This window comes from Siniperca chuatsi, linkage group LG1 (genome assembly GCF_020085105.1).
Source record: "Siniperca chuatsi isolate FFG_IHB_CAS linkage group LG1, ASM2008510v1, whole genome shotgun sequence".
Taxonomy (NCBI): domain Eukaryota; kingdom Metazoa; phylum Chordata; class Actinopteri; order Centrarchiformes; family Sinipercidae; genus Siniperca; species Siniperca chuatsi.
Genome location: NC_058042.1, coordinates 29,535,025 through 29,561,109, shown reverse-complemented (window position 1 = coordinate 29,561,109; position 26,085 = coordinate 29,535,025). Strand labels below are relative to the sequence as shown.

The 26,085-nt window shown below is 39.0% G+C and overlaps 1 protein-coding gene across 4 annotated transcripts in view; it reads left to right on the top strand.

Annotated features, from left to right (window-relative positions):
* LOC122874010 (multiple C2 and transmembrane domain-containing protein 2-like) overlaps positions 1 to 26,085 on the top strand; it is a 41,151-nt gene that overhangs the window by 8,369 nt on the left and 6,697 nt on the right. For 3 of the 4 annotated variants that reach the window (XM_044191501.1, XM_044191493.1, XM_044191485.1), the window contains exons 2-18: positions 1,540 to 2,110; positions 6,354 to 6,407; positions 7,811 to 7,928; positions 10,480 to 10,622; positions 11,203 to 11,279; positions 11,835 to 11,949; positions 12,115 to 12,147; positions 13,994 to 14,164; positions 15,686 to 15,816; positions 16,216 to 16,402; positions 18,942 to 19,035; positions 19,142 to 19,244; positions 19,474 to 19,576; positions 19,765 to 19,866; positions 19,975 to 20,049; positions 21,276 to 21,395; positions 25,314 to 25,427. In XM_044191501.1, coding sequence (XP_044047436.1) covers positions 1,589 to 2,110; positions 6,354 to 6,407; positions 7,811 to 7,928; positions 10,480 to 10,622; positions 11,203 to 11,279; positions 11,835 to 11,949; positions 12,115 to 12,147; positions 13,994 to 14,164; positions 15,686 to 15,816; positions 16,216 to 16,402; positions 18,942 to 19,035; positions 19,142 to 19,244; positions 19,474 to 19,576; positions 19,765 to 19,866; positions 19,975 to 20,049; positions 21,276 to 21,395; positions 25,314 to 25,427 — 2,262 coding nt within the window. In that variant the 5' untranslated portion in view covers positions 1,540 to 1,588. The remainder of the gene's footprint in view (positions 1 to 1,539; positions 2,111 to 6,353; positions 6,408 to 7,810; positions 7,929 to 10,479; positions 10,623 to 11,202; positions 11,280 to 11,834; positions 11,950 to 12,114; positions 12,148 to 13,993; positions 14,165 to 15,685; positions 15,817 to 16,215; positions 16,403 to 18,941; positions 19,036 to 19,141; positions 19,245 to 19,473; positions 19,577 to 19,764; positions 19,867 to 19,974; positions 20,050 to 21,275; positions 21,396 to 25,313; positions 25,428 to 26,085) is intronic. The other variant, XM_044191510.1, reaches the window with a different exon arrangement.

Here is a 26,085-nt window from a genome sequence, read left to right as displayed (position 1 = left end):
GATGTTGTCATACATCGGATAAAAGAATTAAATAATAATAATTATGTGACTTTGCTTTGTATGCTTGATACAAAGGGACAGTAGTCTATGCATATCACTTTATATAATAATAATTATGGTCTGTTTTATGGCCCACTATAAGAGAATATATAGAATTGTTTGCCCATTTCCACAAGAAAGTTTGGAGTATCTTGCTGAAGGACTCCCTGCAAGATTATCATGTAAACCCAACTGTTCTGGTTAAAAGACTTCCTCTCTAAACCCTAGAGCATCCTTTAGCCTCCTTGCTGTGCATTCTAATGTTCTCTCCTGCTCATCAAAAGGATAGCATTTTTTAGTCATGTGTCCATGTGACACACACATGCTGTAATCTGATTGCTGCATTTCTTTCTTTTTTAAATTATGACATGCAGCAAAGGGCTGCGGTAAGGACTCAGCCTTGTACATAGGGAGGCAAGGCACGGTACCGGTGCGCCCTAGGTTGTTGCATTTCTGATAAAAACTCACAATTATGAGAGTGTTTAAGATTACATATATTGGAAGAGGTTGAAATTTCTTGCTAAAATCTCTTTTGGTAAGACATTTGACACAAAAGAATTACACAGAATTTTTCTTTCCTTCCTCCCGCTCTTTTGTTCCTATTCCAACAACACATAATATGATATCTACTGACATCTACTCTAAATATGGAATTAATTCTGACATTACAATAGATATCGCATTGTTCAATTATTTGTCATTCAAGGATCTGTTCCCGGACAGAGAATAGATGATGACTGCTTGAACACTGTGATATTTTCTGTAAATACACACTGACAGCTGAAAGTAACAGTAAAGCTCACCGCAGAATATTAGTAAAGGGCATTGCGGTTACACATGATGACCACATGACATGAACAATGACCACACGTATTGAAATGAAAGTCACTTTGGATTCAGTTTTCCCCCTCTGGTTTATGTGTCACTTTATGGGGAATTTAATCATATCACACACATATCTCACAGGATATTCAGAATCAGAATCAGAAATACTTTAATGATCCCTGAGGGGAAACTCTTTCGTTAGAGCTGCTCACTATCACGTCAATGCATACTTGAGAATAGAAGGAATAGAAGTACTAAGCAAATCAAAATATAATACACTATAATACAGGTAAGCTAAATTAAGTACCAGGTGGATTTAGAGGTTGATAAGTACTGTCAAGTTAAGTGTAGCTTATTAAGATAATTATGAGACGGTGGATATTGCACAGCAGTAATAGAAGAAATAAAGATTTCCACATAAATGCAATCATCTTATTAATGGCTGTATTGATGGCTGATCAAGACAAAATTGAGTTTTATTGCATGTTCATAAGAATTCATGCTGTTAGTTAGTTGTGGCCACCAGTAGTTTGACTGAGAATTTCCCAGCCAGTTGTGAATGTCTGGCATTGTAAGAACGTGAGACAGACATAGATGAATTGCAGCTTAACGTCAGTCATAGCTGTAGATATGTCACAGTGACTGACTCCTCTCTGTCTCTGTTTTGTACTGCAGCTCTCAGTGATGTCCAGATCTTAGACACAGACTAACCTTCCCTCCCGTCATGGACTCCAAGAAGCCGGGCATGCTGCGGCATCTCCGCCAGAAGATGCTGCCACACCTCCGGCGAGGCAAGATGAACAAGTCGGTCGTCCAGCTCGAACACACCATGGATCATCGGATGAGCTCCTCCGTTCCCGACATGAGGGACATGAGGCAGGAGTACGCTCATGTCTCCACCAGCACGCAGCTCCAACAGTACAACTCTCCCTGCCACAGCAACCCCTCCACACCGCTTCTAAAGCCTGCCAGAGGCCAGAGAGGAGGTGGGAGTGGCCTGAAGATGGGTGTAGTTGGTGGAGGAGCTGGAAGGAGTGAACATGCACTAAGTGTGCCTTCAGACTGCACAGACTGGGCTTCCTCCCAGGAGTCATTCAACAATCTCTGTGAAGAGGAGAATAGCTCTCCAGAGACAAACTACAGACCTGCCAGGGGCATGGAACCTGAGGAGCTGGCCCTGCCGGAAATGATGACAGTCTACAGCCCAGACCTGCCCTCTGTGGAGGTTTCCCAGGACAGCTCACAGGTACAGACACTGCATTTGAAATGTATGTTGAATCAGTATAGAAAATAACAAACCAGCTTAACACGTAAGGAAAGTTCTTTATATCATCTAATAAAGGCTCTTACTTTGGATTAATGTTTCCATTTTATATTTAATGTTTTTGTAGAATCATTAACAGTGAGCATGACAGTAGAATAAGCTTGTATAATATTGTACTTTGTTTCCTTGTAACACACAGGTAAAGAGATAACATACTCCTAGTGAATGGGCTGGTTTATTGTACATTGGCGGGTGTGAGGTGTCAGGTGTATTTGCACAGGACGTACAAAGTTTATCTTGAGGGAGCTGGATGAAGCTGAAATTGGAAGTCCTTCCAAGATCAATAGTCTACAGCAGCACTGGGCAAACTCTGACTGTGTGTTTTTATACTGCCAGTGCCAAGGCATGAGATTTAATCACTCATGTCTTTGCAACACTCTGAGACTTTCAGCAGCAGGATTTGAGCGTGGGTGCCAAACTGGCATGGTCACATTTAGTCACATTTACACAATTGATCTTTTTACTGTTTCTTCCAAGATGACAGTGTTGTGATCTACAGCTATTAATTCATCACTGACTAAATAATATTATCCTGTCAGTCATAAGGTATACAATCAGTAAGAATCAACAGGTTATATCAGGTGCAGCAACCTTTCCATAGCTGAGGGCTTGTGAATTGACCAAGGCTCCCACATGGTCTGAAAACATGTTTTGGTAGAGGTTTTGCTATTTTTTTTAAGTACTCCAAAAGTTTGAACAAGTATTAAGAGATGTTTTGACATTAACATCAGAAAAATGTTAATGAATTTTGAAATCAAACTTTCCCTTTCATTTAGAATATCTGAGATCCAGTTTAATTGCTTGGTGTGAAATTTTCTACACATTTTGAGACACTGAAAATGTGTTTTATTGTGGACGAATTTTAAGATCAACAAAGACAGGATCCTTTAAATGTTACTCTTGCATAAACACCATTTTGTGTTTTTAAAGGTCCTGCCGAATATATTTCATATTTACGTAAGACAAGACATGACAAAAATGTCTGTCACAATGCAAACATTGTGTGTGACATTTCTTTTAAGATTATATCTACTTCTAACATCAGCATTTGCCACCTCGTTTCACAGAAGCTTGAGCAATTGTTTTTTTGTTTTCATTGTTTTAACTTCTCTCTTCTCTCAAGACTTTGCCTTGCCTCCTCATGGACAATACTGTAGGTGGCAGTAGTGAGTGAGTAGTAACTGAATTGATAAAGATGTGCAAACAACTGAACCTACATGTCTATTACTAGTTCTTTTTTAACATGACATCGGACTCAAATTAATAAACTACATTCATCTATCTATCTATCATTCGTCTTGCGGGGGGTCAATGTCTGGCAGGTTGTTTTTGCTCCCTGATAGTTAACAAACCACACCTGGTTTCAGATACCTAGCAGACGTGTCAATCATGTTTCTCACTTCTATTATAGTAGTTTTTCACAGTACTTAAATAAACTGGGCTTGCTAAATTCTGCAGCTGTCGGGAATTTGTATATATCTCTGATTATAGCCTTATTCCAAAAATGTAGAATCACTGGGCAGCTATGTTATCTATATTTACACCTGTATTTTTCTTATATATTGGGCTTAGTGTATTTTCCAGATTGTTTTTTTTTTTTTTTTTACAAGTCATTTAATCAGGTAATCAAGATCTATTTTGCAAGACCTGATTACAGCAGGAAGAGAAACAAACATAACCAAAGGACAGATACATACCAAGAACACAGCATCATCACAGACGTTGCTAAATAGATGACAGACGTGCATCAAGGGCAAGAAAGGCCTTTGGTGCAAGTTGTATTGATTACATTTGAGGTCAACTTTCACTGTGTATTCGATGAGTCTAACATGTATAAGAAAATGTTTTGTTGTGAAGAAAATTATGTAATTTTGTACTCTGTACTTATAAGTCTCAGGTACCACATACTTTTGAATAGGTGCCCAACAGTTTATTGCCAATCCATGTGTTTGTTATGTCTCTTCCATACATGTAACTCCTCTGCTACTCATTGCAGGAGGACTTTCACTCCTGACTTTTTTTTGCTTGTCCTGTAAACTGGACAAGATTATATGGTTCAGCCTGATTGAATTGGTTGTGTGTTTGCCTAAAGTTCTGGGTAGTGCATGTCCCACTACAGTACCAATGCACTTAAGGAAGAAATTTAAGCAGTGAAATTTTTACAAAAGCTTCATCTATGAATAGTTTTGCATTATAATATAATGACTTTTTAGGTAATTCGAAGATATTTCAAAACATTTAGTAATACAAGCAGTGTTAAGTACGCCTTATTTTCCGAAGCAGGATTTCATGCCTGTCGGACCAATGCCACCATTTAACTCTCGTTCTGTAAGTTTGCAGACTTGTAATGTAATGTAATATTGCCCTTGTTTACATAGATAACAAAGTCTAGAGACACCTGTGAAATCATAGTCTGAACATATGACTTATATCAAAGCTCATGGTTCAGTAAATACCTTGTTCAATGGACAATACTATGTACAAGGAAAACAATGGTCCCATATCATCTCCACCTACATGAGATTTCTCCCAGTCGCTGTCAGAGCGATTGCTTTCCCTTTAGATGAAAGGTGCTGGTACTGAGTTGCCATGTGCCTTTACTGTTCAGTTCAGTATGGCAGAGCTTCCCTTGCTTTTTTTTTATTCCCTCAAACATTTTTTGCGGGTTTAGATGAGACTGGGTGTGGCCAGAGTGCAGTAGGACAGCTCAATGACATGTTAGTCCCATTGGTTCTCTACAGATGAATATGGCTGAACCAAATGTGTTGCTGAATAATGTCAGCAAATATTGAATGTTGGCTGATGACTTTGCACCACACCCTTGATGGCGTTACTGTGATGACATGGCATTTGGTGCACTAAGCTCTCAAGTTATGTCAACACAAAATCTTTTCTTCACTTTTGAAGCCTTTTTCAAAGAATCAACAAAGTAACCTCAAACAGCATCACTTATCCAGTGAAGTGTTTATAATAGCAACTACCAGATGGACCGGGTTTTAGGGAAATATCTCAACAACTATTGGCATGGATTGCTGTGAAATTTGTACAGACACTGACGCCCCCCTTAGAATGAATTGCAATTGCTTCAATGATCTGTTTTCATCTTTTCATCTTGCGCCATCATCAGGTCAAAATTTCTTTCAATACTTTGGTTTTTGACCACATACCTTTTAAAACTCCCATCAGCCTCAGCTGTACTTTCTGTTTAGTGCTAATTAACAAATGTTAAGCTAAGATGGTGAATATGGTAAACACCTTACCTGCTAAACATCAGTATGTTAGCATTGTCTTAGCATGCTGATGTTAGCATGTAGCACCGCTGTGCCTAAGTACAGCCTCACAGATTTTAAGCCCGTCATAATTTTAGTTAACACAATACTTACATGGCGTGTATTCCTAAATTACATTGTGTTTTACAATTTACTACAACCAGTGCTATTGCAGAATAGCAATAATGTTGGCAAGTCAAGTCAAATAAAACTGACTTGATTTCGCTTACTGTACACAATAGACAATGCATTGTACACCAGGGAGGTTAGTAGGGACAGCAGTTAATTTTTTCCTGGGGCCTGAGAGCAGGTTGATCCAGCCACGAAACAACAGGAAAATCTCCATTGTTGTTTTTGCAGATGTATATTTTTTTGCCAAGAGACAGATGCACTTTCTTCTAGTTATGTGACCAGTCCATAGTATACATTAGGTTTCCAAAAGGTCCGTAAATAGTGTATAATATATTGGATATTGCCAGAGACAGCTATGAAGAAAAATTGCAAGGAATAATTCTGTACCTTTTTAAATTTTTCAACACTACTTTTTCAAAAACAAAATGAAAATGCTCAGTCCCTTGTGGTTTAAAGTGGACAGGGAGGTAAAGGCTCAGAATTGTAGTTACTTTGAACTGAACAACAGGGCAGACAGAGAGCAGAAAAGCAAATACCCTTTTTTTCATTACTATGGTCTTTGGTGTAATGCTGTTCAGTCCCCAGGATACAGGAATTTTTAATAAATGCTCAGAGGATTTGTGCTGGTGGTAGAAATGCCAAAGAGCGAACAATTCCTGAGACTTTAACTGTTCAGCAAACTGAAACTTTCCTCTTTGATTATGTGGGACTTTCCACTTCAATATATGACGTGATTTTTGAATTGTTTTTCTTTGTCTCTGCAGTATGATAATCATGATTTCAGCAGTCATGTGTTAAAAGACGAGGACAACCAAAATGTAAGTGCTACTATCCAATTTGGGCATTTGTTAGTTTATAAGGGGATTCTGTGTTGTTGAACTGATATAATTTTAATATTATTTACTATGTTGTCTACTAAAGATTTATCTCACAAATAATAACATCATGCTGACAATGTGACCGTAGGTGGTTTTATCCTATGGTTAAAAGGACTGTGGACTGTAGACTGTGATCGTATTTTTGTTAAGTATCATGCAGAAAGCAGCATTGTGCTTTGGCTGACACACACTCATGTCAAAGTTTAATTCCAGATTATTGTGTTATGTTCAGTACATGATGGGACAGGAGGCGGTGTGTGATTCAATGTTTAGTGTGTGTCCCCCTGGCTTTTGTGGCCATTCAGGGTTGGGACGCTGTGCCGGGTGATTCCAGGCGAGCAGGGTTTATTCTCTGAAAGATGCTCAGTTTGGTAGAGAGGCTTAATAGTGATTAAATAATCCATTGCATGGACAGGAAACATAGACGGCATACAACTGCATAAAGCCTTCCATAGAGGGTGCTTTTCATTTTGTATCAAAAACAATAAACATGGTAAAAGTAGAACTAAAAAAAGTACAAAATTAGGAGTGACATGTTGCAAGTCATAATGAAACAGCTAAATTCCTGTATGTGAAGAACATGTGATTTTTGAAATGAATAAATGGAAGTAGAACACAACAAGAGATTCAACAATACCGTATGTCCCAGTGTTGTGAGAAAAATTCATAACAGCTTTTGTTTATAGCATCGGCTCGTGTTGCGATAGGGACAATGTGGACACCACAATTCATTTTACATTATTGCTATTCTTAAAAGAATACTAAGGAAGCACACAATTAAAACTGTCCCTATGTGTAGCAGAAGAACGTAATGAGACAAAGGAAAATACGACTGAATTATGAATTCTAATAAAGTCAAAACGTTAACATATCAAATTAGGAAATATGAAAGAAAATATGGAAACCTAGAGCTTTTTTCCCCATTGGGCCAGGTATCCATCTAAATATTTTTTAAATACAGACCGATATATATCTGTAGCACCAACTATCAAAAGCTGTCACGTACCGAAAGCTAGCATCAAATGCCTGGCCAGATTTGTAATCTACGTATTTTTACATATACATAATTCTCATCAAGATCTGAGAATTTTGGGTAATTTTGTGTAAATAAAAATGGCTTTTGTAGAAAAACATGTTTATATTGATGTACATTGGGGTATCTAAAAAGGTTTTCGTATCTGTACTGAAACACAGGTATTGTACCTAACAACACCCGAACCTATTTATACATTAGTTCATATTCAGATACAGCTGTAGACTTGCTCAGAAAGTCTAGATGTAATCACATATACTACTAGTGGATATAAAATAAATAATACTAATGTTTTGGTGTGTGTGTCCAGTGTGACATGGACAAGGAGACCCTGAGTGTGTCGGAGAACATCGGCGATCCTGCCAGGTCCTTCCTGCTCACCATCAACCTGAAAGAAGGACGCAACCTGGTCATCAGGGACCGCTGTGGTAAGAACCTCATCTTACCACTGCTACTATGCGTACACATACTGTATGATACTACATTACAGCATGGAAGTGCAAAAAAGGGACACAGATCATTTTACATATGAACAAGTGTGTTCATGTACTGTAGTCTTGCAGTACAGCTGTACTGTAGCTCAGAGCCGTAAGATGAAAAAAAACCTGGAACATGTTCTGAGTATGATATTATGCAAAGAACACTAAATCAACTGGATCTTCAGCTACCGTGAGGTAAAATGATACCTTAATGGTCAGAACAAGAAAACTGGCTAGATGCCAGAGCAAATAGCGGTAATACTTTAGCACGCTAGGAAGTACAACAGCAAAAGAGAAGTGTAGTAGTGGGAGTTATATTCATTTTCAGACATCACTTTTACCCTCATGTCCTAAACCTGAAAATCAGTGTTTGGTGAGAACTTCATCATTTTAACTTCCCTGCTACTTGGTCAACTTTTTCTGTCCATATGATTTCTCCGCCTGGAGGTTTCATGAGCTCTACAGCTAGTGACCCTGATCCTGGTGAGGTGTCGTTTAGCAAGACACCAAACCCCCCTACCAGACTGATCCGCGTAAAGAACATCCATTTTTTTGTTGTATATCATTTTCAGGTACCAGCGACCTTTATGTGAAATTCAAATTGGACGGGAAAATGTGATGCATAGACTATATCCAATGCTGCATTCCTGCCATGTTATTTAGATCTGACAACTGCAGTAGACACTATGTAGGCATTTTTTCACAATAAGTATATATATATATATATATTTACTTTGTGCTGTGCTTTTCACATTAGTCTAATTCTTATATGCTTGTTACTTCTGACACGTGGTTTGACAGTTTGCCACCTATGTCATCATTTATCACCTAAATGTGCATTTCTGTCCCAGTGAGTAAGCGCTACTACTGTTTTTCATTTATTTTTGCAACTGGTGCTTGAATTTGTTGTGCTGTTTTTTCATTTCAAATTTGTCATGTCCTTTGTATCACTTCCGAAACAACACAGAGATCACTGAAGTCCTGTCAAATCTAAAATTGTATCTTATCTCGGTTTAGTTTCCTAAACTTACCAAACATTTAATATTATTTGTGCCCAGAAGTTTGAACCTACCAGAGAACCTGCCTGTCCTCTGCCGGTGTGTGTTTTCGCTTGCACTGGCCACAGTGTGTGTGTTTAGCCTTGGCTCGTTAATGATGACTAGGAGGGTTGGTTTGATTAGAGACTATTGAGTCCAGGGACACCAAAGACAGCTGAGTGTCAGTTAAGCTGTAAAAGTCCTGTAACAGCCGGGGCAGGATTCCACACAGCATATTAGAACCTGTCTGAGCCACACCCAGCATTCATTACACCAGGCCTTTCACTCCGGGCATGTGTTTGGACTATATTTTCTCTCTCGTGTGGCTTCGTGTTTACACAACCAGGCTTTGGGTAAAGTTAATGCAGAGAATGAAGGGGAGGATCAATTGTTAAGAAAAGCAGTGCATGAACAATCCTTTATTTGATCAGATTATATAAACTGCATGCGTAGCATATGCAGACAGCTTTTTGCTGATGGACAGCACTGGTTTGTTGTGTAATAGGTTTGTAATGTAATGCTTATATTGTAACAGTAAAACCACACAGAACCAGGCATGATCATACAGGACATGGATGCAGAGGAGTATGAGCTGATAGTCCACAAACTGCGTTGCTGCCCTCAGCTGGTCACAGATTGTACTTCCTTTACCTCGGAGTGAAAATGATCTGACAGTGCAGCAACAAATGTGAGACATAAAAGTATAAAAACACTTTCATAATAAAAAAGGAATGCTGTATTCTGAACCCTCACCTCTTATCTACATGTGATACAGTAGTCTTGAGATAACACACAAATAAAGTTTGCAGCTGCTGACACTTTTCACAGTGGAAGCTGAAATCTGATTGGCTTTTGATTCAGGAAGTTGAGGTCTCATCGGCTGGGGAGGAAAAAAACCACATCCTCCATACAGACACATGAGAGATGACACCACGAGCAGGCTGGTCCCCCCCCTTTTACTGGAAACCAGTATATTTCCCTAGAAGTTAAGACACAAGGGTAAATGGCTATTTAGAAACCGAGTTTGGAAATTAGAAGCAGGGTAATTCCATTGGTATTTATTAGTCAGTCACAATGACAAGTCAGCCCTGCTTTTGAAAGATGGAGTGAAAAGAGGAGGAGTGGTGTCTTCAATTCTGTCAAACTATGAATTTCAGAAATCAAACCAATGTTCTTTCACAGCTCAGAAGGAATATTTTGTGGCCTATAGATTAAAACAAAACCTTTTCAAAAATTGTTGGTTAACTTAATTTAGATCTGATTAATCACTTCAGTTTATAAAATCCTTAAACCTTATTTTCAGGCTAAATTAACAGCTGCTGTGTGGTCTGTCAGTTAATGATTAATCCCCTCCATCAACAACTATGTGTCCTGGTGAGGTGTCGTTTAGCAAGACACCAAACCCCCCTACCAGACTGATCCGCGTAAAGAACATCCATTTCTTTGTTGTATATCATTTTCAGGTACCAGCGACCCTTATGTGAAATTCAAATTGGACGGGAAAACGTTCTACAAAAGCAAAGTGGTTTATAAAGACCTCAACCCCACATGGAATGAAACCTTCTCCCTACCTGTGAAGGATCTCAACCAGAAACTGTACATCAAGGTAACTTATTGTCACATTTTAGTAGGAAGAGCTCTGCAGGAAAGGTGTTAAATATGTTAAATTTGTCAGAGCTCCTTTATATTGCTTAATGTCTTTCACTGGTTGATAAGGTTTTTTCTGCAATGCACAGTGCTTTGGGGGGGGATTTCCACGATTGCACATCAGGTGGTGCAGCCCCATAGCCATGCATGAGGGAAGTCTAATTTGCAGCTGTATGGGATAAGTCAAAACATGAATGTTTCATTGAACAATCAACAGTCGACTTGAGGTGAAGTGTAAAACACTTGTGTAAAAACACTGAAGTGTAAAACACTTCACCTCAAGTCGGTTCCAGCCGCCCAACCCTCCAGCTGAAACCTCAGAACATGTTAGTGCAGGTTTTTTTTACCTTCTGACATTTCATCAGTGATTTAAATACACTACAAAAATGTGTGTTGTAGGGTTATTATGGTTATTATCAAAATCCACAGCTGGTCAGTTTCTGCACACCATTCACAGTAACTGTGATCTTACTATTACAATAATTGTTCTCCATGATGCTCTCTGTATTGACAGTCTCTTGGTGTTTGACATGACACAGGTATACGACCGTGATCTGACCACTGATGACTTCATGGGCTCTGCCAGTGTCACCCTCAGTGATCTGGAGATTGACAAGTGAGTGCCTCAGTGAGAGTTTGGTAGTAAACGCTGAGTGAGTGTAGTATGTGTTGGAAGAAGTTGGAGTGTGCCCTGTTGATGTGAAGCTTATAAACTGATACTAGATGTTTGAGGCCGATACTGATATCGATATATTTTCAGAGTTTAAAAAAATCTGATGACAGTATTTCAGCCAGCGGGGGGTTTTTTTGTTTTTGTTTTTTTTTACATAAACACAACAAACATTTTTGATAAGTATGTTTTTGTTTTTGAAAATAATTTGTGATCATGATATGTACCGAGTGGGACATATCTTTGGCATTTCTATACTGTAATGCTTTGTTGGCTGACATACGTATACACTAATTTATCGGCCAAGCTCAAGTGTAGCTATTTACTTGGAGTATACGTGATGAAAATTTCTGGTACAACCCCAAAATATAATTTGGAACCTGAAAATGAGAATAATATGACCATTTTAATACATTGCATCCTCCATGGCATATGACTACTCATCTCGGATCTAAATCTGCTTAACTTTAATTGAACCTGAAATTTGCTTTTTTTTTTCAGGGTCAACGAGCTGTCTCTGACCTTGGACGACCCCAACAGCCTGGAGGAGGACATGGGGGTTGTGCTGGTGGACATGAGTCTGTCATTCAGAGATGGAGACAGCAAAAGAGGCCATGTATGGAAACCTCCCATATATATTTACTGCATGTTATCTAGCAGTGGGGATACTTGTTGTGCATTGTATTTATTACACGTTTATGTTTGTATCCAATGTTTCTGTGTATTTCCTACTAACCACAGTGTCATTTTGTTTTGCTAACATGCATGCTCCTGTTCGCAGCGGTGGCCCCAAAAACGAAAACGAAGTATAAGGGTAAGGCATGATGGAGGGAACACACTGCACAGACATTAAGTAACATTCACTTTGGTTAGCATTCTGCAGATATCTGCCAAATATTTATAATATAAGAGTTACTTTATTACATCAAGGATAAAAACGAAAAGAAATATATAGAGCTTCCACTCAGGTCTAAACTAACGAGTCAGTGTTTGCATTCCATCATGCCCAGGGTACAGGGTCACATATGCCGTCCTGCTGACGCAAATACTTCTGTAGGAAATGATTTTGCCTTTTAAAGGGAGACTGAGTATGTATTGCTAAAAGGTGTCATTTATGGGATAATAGTAAAAACTAAAACATAGTGTAAGAGGAGCACAAGTACAGAAGAGTCATAAAGTCAGCAAACTTACTCAGTAATGTCAGCTACAGCAATATCTATCTGCAGTCTGCTAACATTAGCCACCATAGGCTACTGGTCATACCATACCAAGTAAGACTGTAGCAGCAAGTGTATTGAATTTAGCAAGGGTGTGTTTTTGTTGTTTTTGTGCTTATGAAGTGCACTTTTCATTTATAAGAAGAAGAACGAGTTATTAATTTTTTCAAAATTTACATAGTGTTTCTTAACAAACTTAAAAAACTTAAACTATATTTGTGACCCTTTTTTAAAGATTTACATAGTCAGTAGGAACCAATGGGCTTGGGGCGGAGTGCCACGGACAGGGTAGGGAAGTTGGGAAGGAGAATATTGCCAGCCTTATCCATTAAATGAGTCAGGTCGTTGTGTTCTGACTTCTCACTGACGAGGTATTTTCACCCACAGAGCAGCTGCTGAATGGATGCTTTTTTTTTTGCTTATGCCATTTTCTGTACACTGTAATCCTCTGTAGTGCATAGATCTTTGAATCAGAGTGGGGCAGCTCTTTCTGAGATGCTTGAACCACCACATCTGGCATCTTTGCTCATTCTTAGGATTAGTCTAAAACTTTTGACCGCGCCTACATGTTTATAGATTGAGTTGCAGCCACATGATTCTGTGTTTGGAAGTTGTTTGCATTACTGAACAGGTGTACTTAATAAAGCGGCCACTGAGTGCATGTTTCCCTACTACTTCAGAGGCTTACTGTACTCTGCCAAGTGCATTCAGTATGGTCTGTTAATTGAAACGTGGTTTTCTGCTTATGCATGTGGCTGAACATATTTGGACTTGCCGTCAGTGTTAGCTTGATCTGCATTAATTGAATCTGGCCCCACAGTGCTGTGTCTTCATGTACGCTCAGCTAATTATCTTAGAATATGGCTCCTATTATATATGGAAGAGAGACGCTGCTCTGCATTGTAGCTACTGCAGGCTTTACCTAATCTCTGCAATGAAATGAACAATTTAATTCTCTTTTCACTGGAGAAGAGAGATAATGCTGTCTTCCAAGGGTGCTTGTTGTAATGTCCAAAGCTGATTTGGAGATTTGGAGCATGTTAATAATAAACTTTATTTGTATAGCACTTTTCAAAACACAGTTTCAAAGTGCTTTACAGAACAAGATAAAATAGTACACACCGTCAAGATAAAAACAACAAATGTGTAATAACAACAGGTGAAATAAAAGTGATCAAAGAGGGATAGAAACTAGACAAACAACAGATTTACTATTAAAAAGCCTTGTGTAAAAGAAAGTTTTGAGGAGTGATTTAAAAGAAGGTACTGAGTTTGCTAACCTAAGTTCCTCAGGTAGGGAGTTCCACAGCTGCGGAAAATGCCCGGTTTCCTTTTGTAACAAGATATCCTGATGTTGCGTGTAAGTTTTCTATTTGTATTCTGAATCTCTTTTTTCCCCCTCCTTTCCCCTTCTCTCCTTTGTTTCAAACCCCTCTCCTGCAGTCGGGAGGCTCTTCTCAGTGCTTACGTCTGTCAGAGACACTGAGGAAGAGTCAGCTGTGGACTTCTGTTGTGTCAGTGACTCTGGTGAAGGGCCAGGAGCTGCCTCTGGACACTCAGGGAGGTCTGCTCTTTGTTCGCTTTAAACTGGGAGAGCAGAGATACAAAAGCAAGGTACTTGATGGAGGACTAATGCCTTTCATCCCTTCCACTCCCCTCATCCTCCCGAATTGTCCTTGTTATTCTTAAAACCCCTCTTCTCCATTTTCTCCTTTTTTCTTCTCCTTGCACTCCCCTTCCTCTGTTCCTTTTCTCTTCTTTGCTCCAATCCTAAACACTTTTCTTTATTATTTCACCCCTTTCTCCCTTTCTTTTCTTGTGTAAAATCCCCCTCTCCTTTCACAAGTGTAAAAGTATGCTAATCTGGTAATGAAAAAATGATTGTGATGTTTTAAATAATATATTGGAAATGTTTCTTTGAAACCAGACAATTTAGATGTATGTATTTATTAGTATTATGGTATGTTTACCTAGAGATTGGCATTATACATTAGAATGTATTTAATGCAGCAGATCTCTGAGTATATACTATGTATTTAATTTAGCATTCACATTTGCCATAACTGATACTGTGTCGAGAGGGACTTAAAATTAAAACAGTACAGTAATATGTTCAAAAGTGCAAATGTTAGGGCCTTAATGCCCTTATAATTTCTGATGGGATCACAGATCATGTAAAAGAGAAGTGCTGGAAAAAGCAATGGAATAAAATAAAATGGATCTTTGGTGTGTGACATGAAATGCCCAATATCTGCACTGCTCATCCTGGCAGCTGGATGATATCTAGCAGCGATGCTCACTTCCTTGTGCTGCTGGCTCTGTGGCTGCTGTCATTGATGATTATGTTTCTATTCTGCAACATCATCCATCACCCATCAAAGCTGCATGCTAATGAGCACCATTGCTCCTTTTCTTTTTCTTTTCTTATATGCAAGTTCACAGTGACAGTAATTACTTTTTATGCCTTCATGTGCGATTTGAACTTCTGATGCTGATTTCTGAAGCTGCTAAACAACAAAACATTACACACACTAGTCTGTTGGAAAATCCAATTCACAAATTTGGGTAAAAAAAATCTGGACACAATGCAACTGGTTACATTTTTAAATATTATCTGTTAAGGTTCTTCTAGATAGACAGACATTTGACTGACACAAAAGTGAAGCATGTAGACAAAGTTAATTAAATTATAAAATAAGCAAATTAGCTGACTCTCTTATCTGAATTTATTACACAGCTTTGTTGAATACTCGATTCCGATTGGTCAATTACGGCATTCTACGGTCTGTTATTTCTGAAGAGCAGACCGCTGCTATGAAAAACAGACCGTTGCTATGGATGCAGTTCTGATCATAGACCCTCAAGTCCAATCTTATCAATCCGCAGAAAGAAGGCCTGTGGCAAAAAAAAGTTTTAAAATCATTTTTAAATCAATTTCTTTATCCGTGTAACATGCGGGATAATGTACACTGAGCCAGTCATTATTGTGAAATTAACCCCGACAAGGTGATGCTGAATAATGACCGGCTCGCTGTACATCATCCCTTACTTGAATGGCTGCTCCCATGTACATGCATGTGAATTTCTGGAAGTATTTTTTTTACGTTTCGTGCTCTAACCTCATTTCTGAATCAGAATCACTGCAAAGTGTCCAACCCTCAGTGGAGAGAGAGGTTCACTTTTAACCAGTTCTTGGACGGTCCATACATCCTGGAGGTGGAGCTCTGGTCCAAAGGAGGACGAAGGACTGAGGAGTGTTTGGGAACGTGAGTCTGCATTCAGAACCTGTCTGTTTGTTGTATGTGTGTGTACTCGCCCTACAAAGCCAGTATGGCTCAAAACTAATGATGTGATTTGCCTTCAAAACACCTGAACCTTGTGAACAAAAAACTTTTTTTTTTTTTTTAGATTTGTTTTATTTGACATTTCCAGAACAGCTGCCTTGATTTTCCACTTGATAATGATAATGATAAAAGTTAAGACCAATGAGTGGTGTGTTTGTCCCGTCAGGTGAAGAAACGGTTCATGTGACCATGCATGTCTATGTGTGATGTACCTGTATATACATTTTTATGTGTGCATGACTGCAACTGTACCTGCGTGTGTGTGCCTGCATGAGCATACAGTATGTGATGGCCTGTGTATGTGTGTGTTTGTGTGTACAGGTGTGACGTTGACCTGTCCAGGGTCCCTTTCAATCAGAGGAAGCTGTACACAAACACCCTGGACCAGGGGAGAGGAAGCTTGGTCTTCCTGCTTACACTGAACACATGCAGCGGCGTCTCCATCTCTGACCTCTGTGCCGCACCGCTTGACGAACCTCATGAACAACAGAACCAGCTGGACAACTATGTCAGTACCTGTACTGCTGTATATATTCTATCTGTACTGTATGGTTGCATCACTTCGCCACCTACATGTTCCAGTTGTCAGTATATGTGACACTTTTATTTGATTGTTATCAGTAAAATCTTTAACTCAGTTTTGAAATATAAAAGCAGCTGGTGACAAAGAGATAAACTGAGCTCTAGAGAATTTGGGTCAGTCTAAAGTTTGTTCATTAAGGCGAGAAAAAGCCCTTTACAGTAGGCTAAGAATGAAGAGAAAGGCATGTATGGTAGTCTCAGTGATTATAAAGTGAACATTCAATTCAAACTTAGTTCATCTGAAGCTGATGAAACATGCCCAGATTTAAGTGGCAATTAGGGGTTCAAATCTTTTAGGTTATAGGTTATAAGTCTAATCTGTTCCCAAGATTCCTGCAGTACTTTCTGTGTTAAAAGGCCAAGAGATGGCAGTATCTGCCCGGCAATGTGCTGAGAGTCAGTAACACAGATTTCTGCTTTATCAGTGCTGAGCTGAAGTTTTTGGTATCAGCTAGGCGGTCACGTAGTGAGACGGTCTGTCAGTGTTACCTTAAGATACAGCTGGGTGGCACGGATATAACAATGAAAACAGATGCCATGATAGCAAAAGCGGCTGCCCTGAGAAAGTATGCGTACTGAAAAGAAAACAGGTCCAACAGAAACCCCTTTGGTAAACCATACTTAATGATGTATAGAGAGGAGGAACTAAAAATCATGCATATTTTACTGTCAACTATTTTCCAAAGCATAACATCAGTTTTTAGATGTTATATCTTGTTATATTGTACCTGTCTTGCAGCCACTGGTTTCAGAAAAGTATGAAAATAAACTTGCAGCAACTTGAAATTTAGGATGGGTAATTCATCATGGTGAACGTTTAGTTGGATTAACTGGATTAAACTGGATTTCAGTTTTGTGGCAATTCAATTGAAAGCATGGACTGTTTTGAGAACATGCGTTGTTGGTGCGTTCTTGTAGAAAATACTGAAAATACTGACAGATGAGATTTATGTGTCAGCCGTTGAAGAGAAACTTTTCTAATGCAGAATGAAACAAATCACCTGAATCCCTCCATGCCTTCATCAGGTATCTGGTCTACGAACAAAAAATGCTGTTTTCTAATTAAGACTATTGCAAGAAAGAAGATTGTGTGCAGTTTTTTTTTATTTTACAACAACACACTGTAGCTTGCAAAAGCACAGCTTTTTAGTGTCCATGCCACAAACTTATTTCAATGCTCTTACAACATTTACCTTAATTCCTTGAAACTAATTTCTTAGTTTCAGTTAGTTAGTTCTGAGTGCACAGTCTACTGGGCACTGAGGTGGAAAACATCTGCATATACAGATTAGCACAGGTCAGGTACATGCTGTGGATTCATTTATTTTGTAATGTACAAATAATATTTTATTTTATTTGGAAAGGGACCATGTACAATATTAAACATAAATGTTACCATTTGATGTATTGTACCAGAGCTTAAAGCTCATTTTCATCTGCAGTCCCCTGGCAGGTCACAATTAAAACATCCACACAGTGATAGAACTGCACTAAACAAATACAAAGTTACACAGAGTAGTACATCACACACACACACCACATCAGCAACAAGTATATGTTAGACAAATTAAAAACAAGGATATTTGTTGAGCAGCTTTTAGCAGATTTTTAAATTTGACTTTAAAAAGTTCCCTCAGGTCCTCTGAACGAGGCCTGCTAGTTGTACCTCGCTCAAGACTGAAAACACGAGGGGACCGTGCGTTCGCTGTCCTGGGTCCCAGGCTGTTTAACAGCCACAGCTGAAGTGTTTTTATGCTTGAGTCATGTACTCTATTCTGTTTTGTGTGTGTTCTTTTCTTTTAACATTTTATCCTATTGTAAAGCACTTTGTAATGTAGGTTTTGAAAGGTGCTATATAAAAACATTTTTTTTAAAGCTACTGATAGAACTACAACTCTTTGTGTCGTCTGGTAGGGCGTTCCACTGAGTTGTGGCTTTCACAGAGAGAGTTGAGTGCCCAAAGGCAGTGCAACGAAAGGGCACAGTACAATCTCTAACAGAAGATATTCTTGTGGATTTTATAGAGTTTTCAGAACGAAAGTGAACAAAGTCGCGTTGTGAAGGAGGGGCCGAGACATTTAAAATTTTATACACAAAACACAAATGTACTCATGTTTTCACACAAACATATTTTCTTTATGATGTGAATCTAATTAATATGAAATCTAATGGAATGCTGGACTAAGGAAGACATGATTCATTTTTGGTGCAAATATTTTGATCTGTGTTTTGGACCCCAGATTTGTTTTTCAAGAATATCTTAACATTGTGAGATAGGACATGTTGTGAAAAGGAGGTCTGGCTCATGTATCCCATGATAGTTTCTCACTATGTGTATCTTAATGCAGAATCAGATCCCATTGTTTAAATAACAAATTTAGTCTTGGTGGCGGTAGATGCTCTCTGAGTGTTTTCTAATTTGAATCCAAACCCTCATGTTTCCTGTCTGCTTACTGTCCCCGCAGAGTTTGAAAAGGTCCCTGAAAAACCTCCGTGATGTTGGTTTCCTTCAAGTCAAAGTTATCAAGGCTGCAGAGCTGATGGCTGCTGATTTAAATGGTACGTCAGACATTTTGATTTAAGTTCTGTCTTTGTTCTGCTGTTACATTAAAAAGGACAGAGGGAGCCCAGTGTGTGTGAAAGTGTTTTTTGTCATGTTCTGCAGGCAAGAGCGATCCCTTCTGTGTGTTGGAACTGGGGAACAACAGACTGCAGACCCACACAGTCTACAAGAGCCTCTACCCAGAGTGGAATAAAGTCTTCACATTGTCAGTTTGAGTCTCTTTTTTTCAACCACATTTTCTCAGTAATACTACATGACGTATCAGAATCAGAAATACTTTATTGATCCCCGAGGGGAAACTCTTTAGTATGTCGTCTGAACCACATGTATGCTGTGTTGTATGCTGTTTGACAACAAATTGACAAACTGGGACATAATGCTGTTGTGTGTGCTTGTTTGTGAGGAGTATCTGACCTCTGTGTGTGTTCCCGCAGCCCTGTCCAAGACATTCATGATGTTCTAGTGGTGACTATCTTTGATGAGGATGGAGACAAGGCGCCAGACTTCCTGGGAAAAGTTGCCATTCCCCTGCTCTCGGTACACACTACTCACTAAGGGTCTGTCATGCAGACGATAGACTAATCTATTTACACTCTGTGTCTAAATTAAAGTGAAGAGGGCGACAACACTCCAGTAGGTTGAAGACTTGCTGAGATGTAATCCAGCATGACTGATGGTCACTTTCATGGCTGAGTTCAGCACCTGATGCCCTTTCTGTCCTGCAGATCCGCAGGGGACAACAGATCACCTTCCCGCTGAAGAAAGAGGACTTAGGTGGGCTGTCGAAGGGGAGCATCACTCTGGAGCTGGAGGTTATTTTTAACCCTGTAAGTAAAAGTTCAGCCTGCAAAGAGGACATGAGTGCATGGTGGCTATGAATGATGGGCCTGATTCTGTCTGCTTCTCATTGCTTCATGACTTTTTTTCTTGATCAGATCAGAGCAGGTATAAGAACCTTCCAACCAAGGGAGAGAAGATTCATGGAGGATAATCCCAAATTTTCCAAAAAGGTTTGACACAGCTTTGATTAATGTACTGTAAAATCCGGGGTTGGGGAATCATCATTTTGCATTGAGTCAAATTTTGTAATAAACATGGTACATTAGATTTTAATTGTAGTTGTTTAGTTGATTTTTAAACATCCACACGCTTACATGCGAAGGGTAGAATACCCTTCAACTCCATTAAAGCTGAATCGATTAGTTGATCAACAGAACATTAATCTGCAGATTTGCTGCTTTACTTTGTCTTGTGATAGTAAACTGAATATATTTGGGGTTTAGACTGTTTGTAGGACAAAACAAGGGGTCTGAAGATGTTAGATTTTAGGAAATTGTGATTGTGAAAAGTTGCGATTTTTCAATTTATTTTACATTTTATAGACCAAACAATGAATTATTTAATCAAGAAAATTATTGAGAGATTAATCAGTAATGAAAATGACAGTTGGTTGCAGCCCTAAACTCCATTACATTAAACTTTACAAGCAACCAGCAGTAAAGAGGGCAAGGGTCAGAGGTCACTGCACTTTTGACAATATTCCTGTGACGCCTTGATAATTGAAATTGCATTAGACAAATAGGAGCTAAGAGAAAGAAAGAGAAGGAGAAGACAATATGTACAAATGGTACCATGTTTATGATCAATTAGCTCTTTTTGAACTGAATAGGAACTATTTTTACTTTGCTTTTCTCTAAAATGCAACGACTGCAAAAGCAAAGACTTCCCTTTGCCTGAATTAGTTGAATTGAGCTTTAATTGACCCCAACTGTGACTGAGTTCTTGTCCACTGTTCTGCTACATTAGTTTGATATACAGTGTGCAAGACAGGGTGCGAGACAGGGTGCCTGACTGTCTGTACTTCCCACAAAGACTCATTGTTGTCAGACAATACATTGCTCACTAACGCCAAAATTGGCTTACACACTGAGGACTCGGATCGTAACGTGCAGGTTTTCGTTCTGTTTTAATGTTGAAAGTCTTGGTCGACAAAATCAGGTCAGATTACTGACATTTTTTTGCTCCCTGACCACAGTGGCTCATTCCAAATCATACCAGCTACTCTCACTAATTCACTAGCTGACTGGACATTTCCTGTTTGGTATGAATAAACTTGTTACAAAATGAAACCTATGCACAATGAAAACATCATTAAGAGCACCTTTATCCATATTTTAAACATACGGTAACTACTAAAATATTTACGTTTTCCATGTTTATAATCTGTATCTTTCAGGTTCTGGCCAGGAATGTGCTGCGTGTTCAGACACTGTACAGGGCTATCATGTCGACTCTGCAGTACATCAAAAGCTGCTTCCAGTGGGAGAGCGTTCAGAGGAGCCTGCTAGCCTTCCTGGTGAAGTGCTATAACTGCATATCAACACACTATCTGCATTTCCCTCTGTTTTCCCTCCGAGCTGCGGAAGACAACCGCAGTCTGGCCAGCCCCTTCTTGAACTCTCCCAGCGAGAATCTTAATCAATGCAGTGTTAGGCTCAGCAGAAACGCAGTCTTGGCCCCGGCTCTGTGTTGGAGTGGACGCTTTCAGTGTTGCGTGTGTCTCGTGGATGCAGAGTTAAGCCTCAGCTGGAGCGGGTAGAGTCCCAGTGGAGTCGAGATAGAGTCTATTTTTGTTCTACTTCCCTGACAACTCATTAACCCTCTGTCCAATCTGTGCTCGGTTTGATTTAGACCCCATTATGCAGACAGAAGTCCAATTAAAAGGCTCTTCAGAGATAAGGCGTGTTCTCCATCCTGTCATTGTTGAATACAAGTGCTAAGCAAGTGTGAAGATAGAAACACAGGAGAAGCCTCTCAGCCCTTGTCTTTAAACTGCAACTGATCTTTTGGACATTATTCTCTCCCGGATCTTGCTCGATTGAAACGCCATACAGCAAGTTGTGCATTAACTATCCAGGCAATCAAGGTCATGGAAAGTTCCTTTTGTTTTTGCAGCTAACGTCCTGTAGATGGCACTAAAGTTTTTCTCAGCATCCTTGAAATTTCTTATGAGACTGGTAAAGAGATACTGTACACCAGCCAATAGTACAGTTTGTTCAGTTTGCTGTGAAAATAGGAGCTGCAGCACAGGGCTGCTGCCTGAACAGATGCCACTCTTTAGCTTTGAGTCGTGCTTTTAGTTTTGTAATTCAGGATCACTTGGACATCTAGGAACTGTGTCATCCAGGATGGGGTCAGGGGTCAGTGTACTTTAACCAGAAACTGCTTGCTATGAAAATATGAAAATATTTAAGCCATAGTTCATGCAAAGGTACTCACAATGGAACACTACTTTTTGATAGCAAAAGATTCTTAATAATGTAATTCCCCATATATATATATATATATATATATATATATATATATATATATATATATATATATATATATATATATATATATATATATATATATATATATATATATATATATATATATATATATATATATATATATATATATATATATATATATATATATATGTGTATATATATATATATATATATATATATATATATATATATATATATATATATATATATATATGTGTGTGTATATATATATATATATATATATATGTGTGTGTGTGTATATATATATATATATATATATATGTGTGTGTATATATATATATATATATATATATATATATATATATATATATATATATATATATATATATATATATGTGTGTGTATATATATATATATATATGTGTGTGTGTATATATATATATATATATACATATACAGTTCATACACAAACACACAAATCATACAAGCATGAACAAGTGCAAAACATACACACACTGCATCTCAGTGTTTGAAAGACAGTACCATCTGTACTCATGTTTTCACACTAGCGCTCCCTGCCTTTTCATGCCTCAGTGAGAAGAAATAAATGCCTGCTTAATACCGCCACATGAGAGTAATGAATCAAAGCTTCACTCTACATGACAGGATCGAGTGACGAACTATCTGCAACATCTGCAGATTGTCAGACACCTTTCGTGCAGAGCGCTTTAGTCAATGCAGTATACTTTAAATGTACAGGTTATCTCAGTAAGAAGCCTCAATCCTGGCACTGTTAGTGCTGTGCTCCACCAATTGAACTATAACAGATCATATACTGTTGCGCCTCATTTCTTTATTTTGTAGAAGGTGGTGGGACTGACCTGCAGTGTTTATTTTGAAATATATCATCAGTGCTGTAAATCAGACCCGACAACATACAGCCTTTTTCCAAACAGAACTTCCCCAGTTTCCCATTCCCACCCCGCCCAAACACAGAAACAAGAGGGGTCACCAAAAATACAAAGTGACTTGTTTAGAAAGTGTTAAAGAAAAAAATAACTATTCTGAGAGAAAGTACGAAAGCATAACTCCCACATGGAAATCAAGGTCATCAGTGTGCTTCTACCTCCTCCTTTCACTTTATAAAAGAAATATATAGAGTATATGCTCCACTTGAGGAAATTGAGCAGCAACTTTTCCAAACTCAACACCTCCCTAAAATATAAAGTTTTGGACAGAATACAAACTGCACACATGTGATGTTATCAACGTAACAGTGACTCTTCATCCAAAATGAATGGATTTCGGGGCATGTCCACAGTGCATGCACCAGTGTACCCTCATCACCCCTACATTTCCACATAATCTTTCAGTCTATACAACCTACTGGGGTCCAGCAGTAACAATGTAAAATATTAGATTGTATTGCATTACGACTAAAAAGTTTAACGCTGGCCATTTTTTAGTAGACGTGTACCGCGGTCGGCATTAAAGTGATATTATGTAACTCTTTAAAGAACTCACACATTCTTCCTCTTACAACTAAAAAGAAGATTTATAAGCAATAAAAAGCTCCATTCAATGCACTTTGTTGCTACAGCCTTACTTGGTCTGGTATGACCAGTTGCTTATGGGGGCTAATGTTTGCTAATGTTAGCAAACAGACTCTTCTCTACTTGTGCTACTGTTACACTACATTTTAGCATTTAGCATTATCCAATAATTGTGACTTGTGGCCACAGTACCTGCTGTTCAGTAAAAGTTACATAGTCTCGTTTTAAACAACGAATGGAGTAAATTATGACAGTGATTCCTGTGCTCTTGGATTACCGCTGTGCCGTTTAAACCCCTCCCAGAGCATTAGGGTTTAAATTCTGCTGCATTCTGAAAATGTGCTACTCTCCAGTTCAGTAGCTCTTCTAACATTAGGTAGCCTTTCATTTTTTTTTTTTTTTTTTTCTCTGATCTGGATTGTATTTCCAGAGTCCCTTTTGCTGTCGAAGACTGTGTAATGCCTCTCAAGCTGAAATGGGCTGCAATTATCACAATCTTTATGGGCTGGGTATACATTTCCACCTAAGCGTGACTTGGCTTTCCCCCTGTCCCAGCTCTCCCAGTCATTACAAAGTCCTCACTAATAAAACATAACCCTTTCAGTGAGGAATTGGTTTCATCTCCTCTCCCAAGCCCTGTTTTGGCTTGTGATAACACAGACAAGAGCATGCTTGGCTTTTTGCCCATTAAAGCTGATGGTGGTAGTGGCGGTGGTGGTGGTGGTGGGGGGTGGGGACCTGCCGTCTTTTATGTCTTTTGGTGCCTCAGAGGAGGGTGATGTCTTTACCAGATGTTCACTTCTAATTTTATTAGCATATAAAAACCTGTAAACCCTTCCCCACGCCTTGCGGCTTGCTGCCATTTTGGCCGGCGCTGCCTCTCTGACAGGATTATTTTATAGTTCCATTTAGCCGTGCAATTGAGACATCACAAGCCATATTTCTTTATCCTCTTATCCATTTTACCTGGGCCACACACAGGTGGAATGTGCATCACAAGTGCCATTATGGATGTTAATGACATATTCACACACAGGCTCCCAGTGGCTGCAGTGGATCGCACGGTCTGCTTTTCTGTATACAAGATGAGAGAGGGAGAGCAATTAGACTTATGCGGTTAATGTCAATGCATATCTAGGGGGTGGAGGGAGAGTCAATCCAGCTGAGCAGAGTGGTCGCCTTGCACAGAGTGTGCAGAATAACTGTACAGAGGAAGCTAGGCTGTGATAGTGGCAGGGTAGCCTTCATCAGCTTGACCAGTGCTTATGTAATCAATAGCAGATTGGATCAACCTTTAGCTAGCGGGGATTCAAGAACTATTGAAAATGTCTTCGGATGTGACGTGATGAAGAGCAATTTGTTTTATCCTCCCACCCCTCTTGTGCCTGACCTCACTAATATCTGACCTCTGTGGCCCTCTGCCTGCAGGTGTTTGTGGTGACAGTGTGGTACTGGGAGTTTTACATGCTGCCCTTCTTCCTGGTCCTGCTCATCTCGTGGAACTACCTCCAGATCCGCTCCGGTCGGGTCAGTCAGGACCTGGTGAGTCAGCCTCCTCCATCTTCTTCTCCTTCAGCCCGATGACCTGCTGGCTTGTGTTCACATTCCTTTCTTTATTTTGTAGAATAAAGAACAGCTCCCTCAACCACATTTTGTTCTCAAAATTAAAAGCTGGTTTGTTTCCATAGCAACTAGCTGCACCTAACTACATAATACATAATAATAAAATAACACATAATACATAAGCATAGAAAACTCACTGAATAGACTAATGCAACGTATCATTATAGCCTAAGCTAATTTGCAGTGCTTGTCCCTTACTAACACTGTTTTTTTTTTTTTTTTTTTATGTCCACTTCTAGTTATTGTCCTGAACCATGCCTCTTTTTCACTGTAATTGGTCTGTTGCCTCTTCTTGTTGCCACTGGTCAAATTAGAGAAAGTTTTTAGCACTCTGCTCTGAAAAGGTCACAATTCAGAGTGCTTTTTTTCCACTCAACCACTCAATTTTACAGAAGAAAGGATGTCTGGTCTTTGCTCCGTGCGGAGTAGCAGCTGTATTTACTGTATACAGTATACAGTTCAACACAGACCACAGGTTATAGCAAATTACATACACAGAACACTCATGTGCTGATTTACAACCATGTAGGGCTGCAACTAACAATTATTTTCATTATCGATTAATCTGTCAGTTATT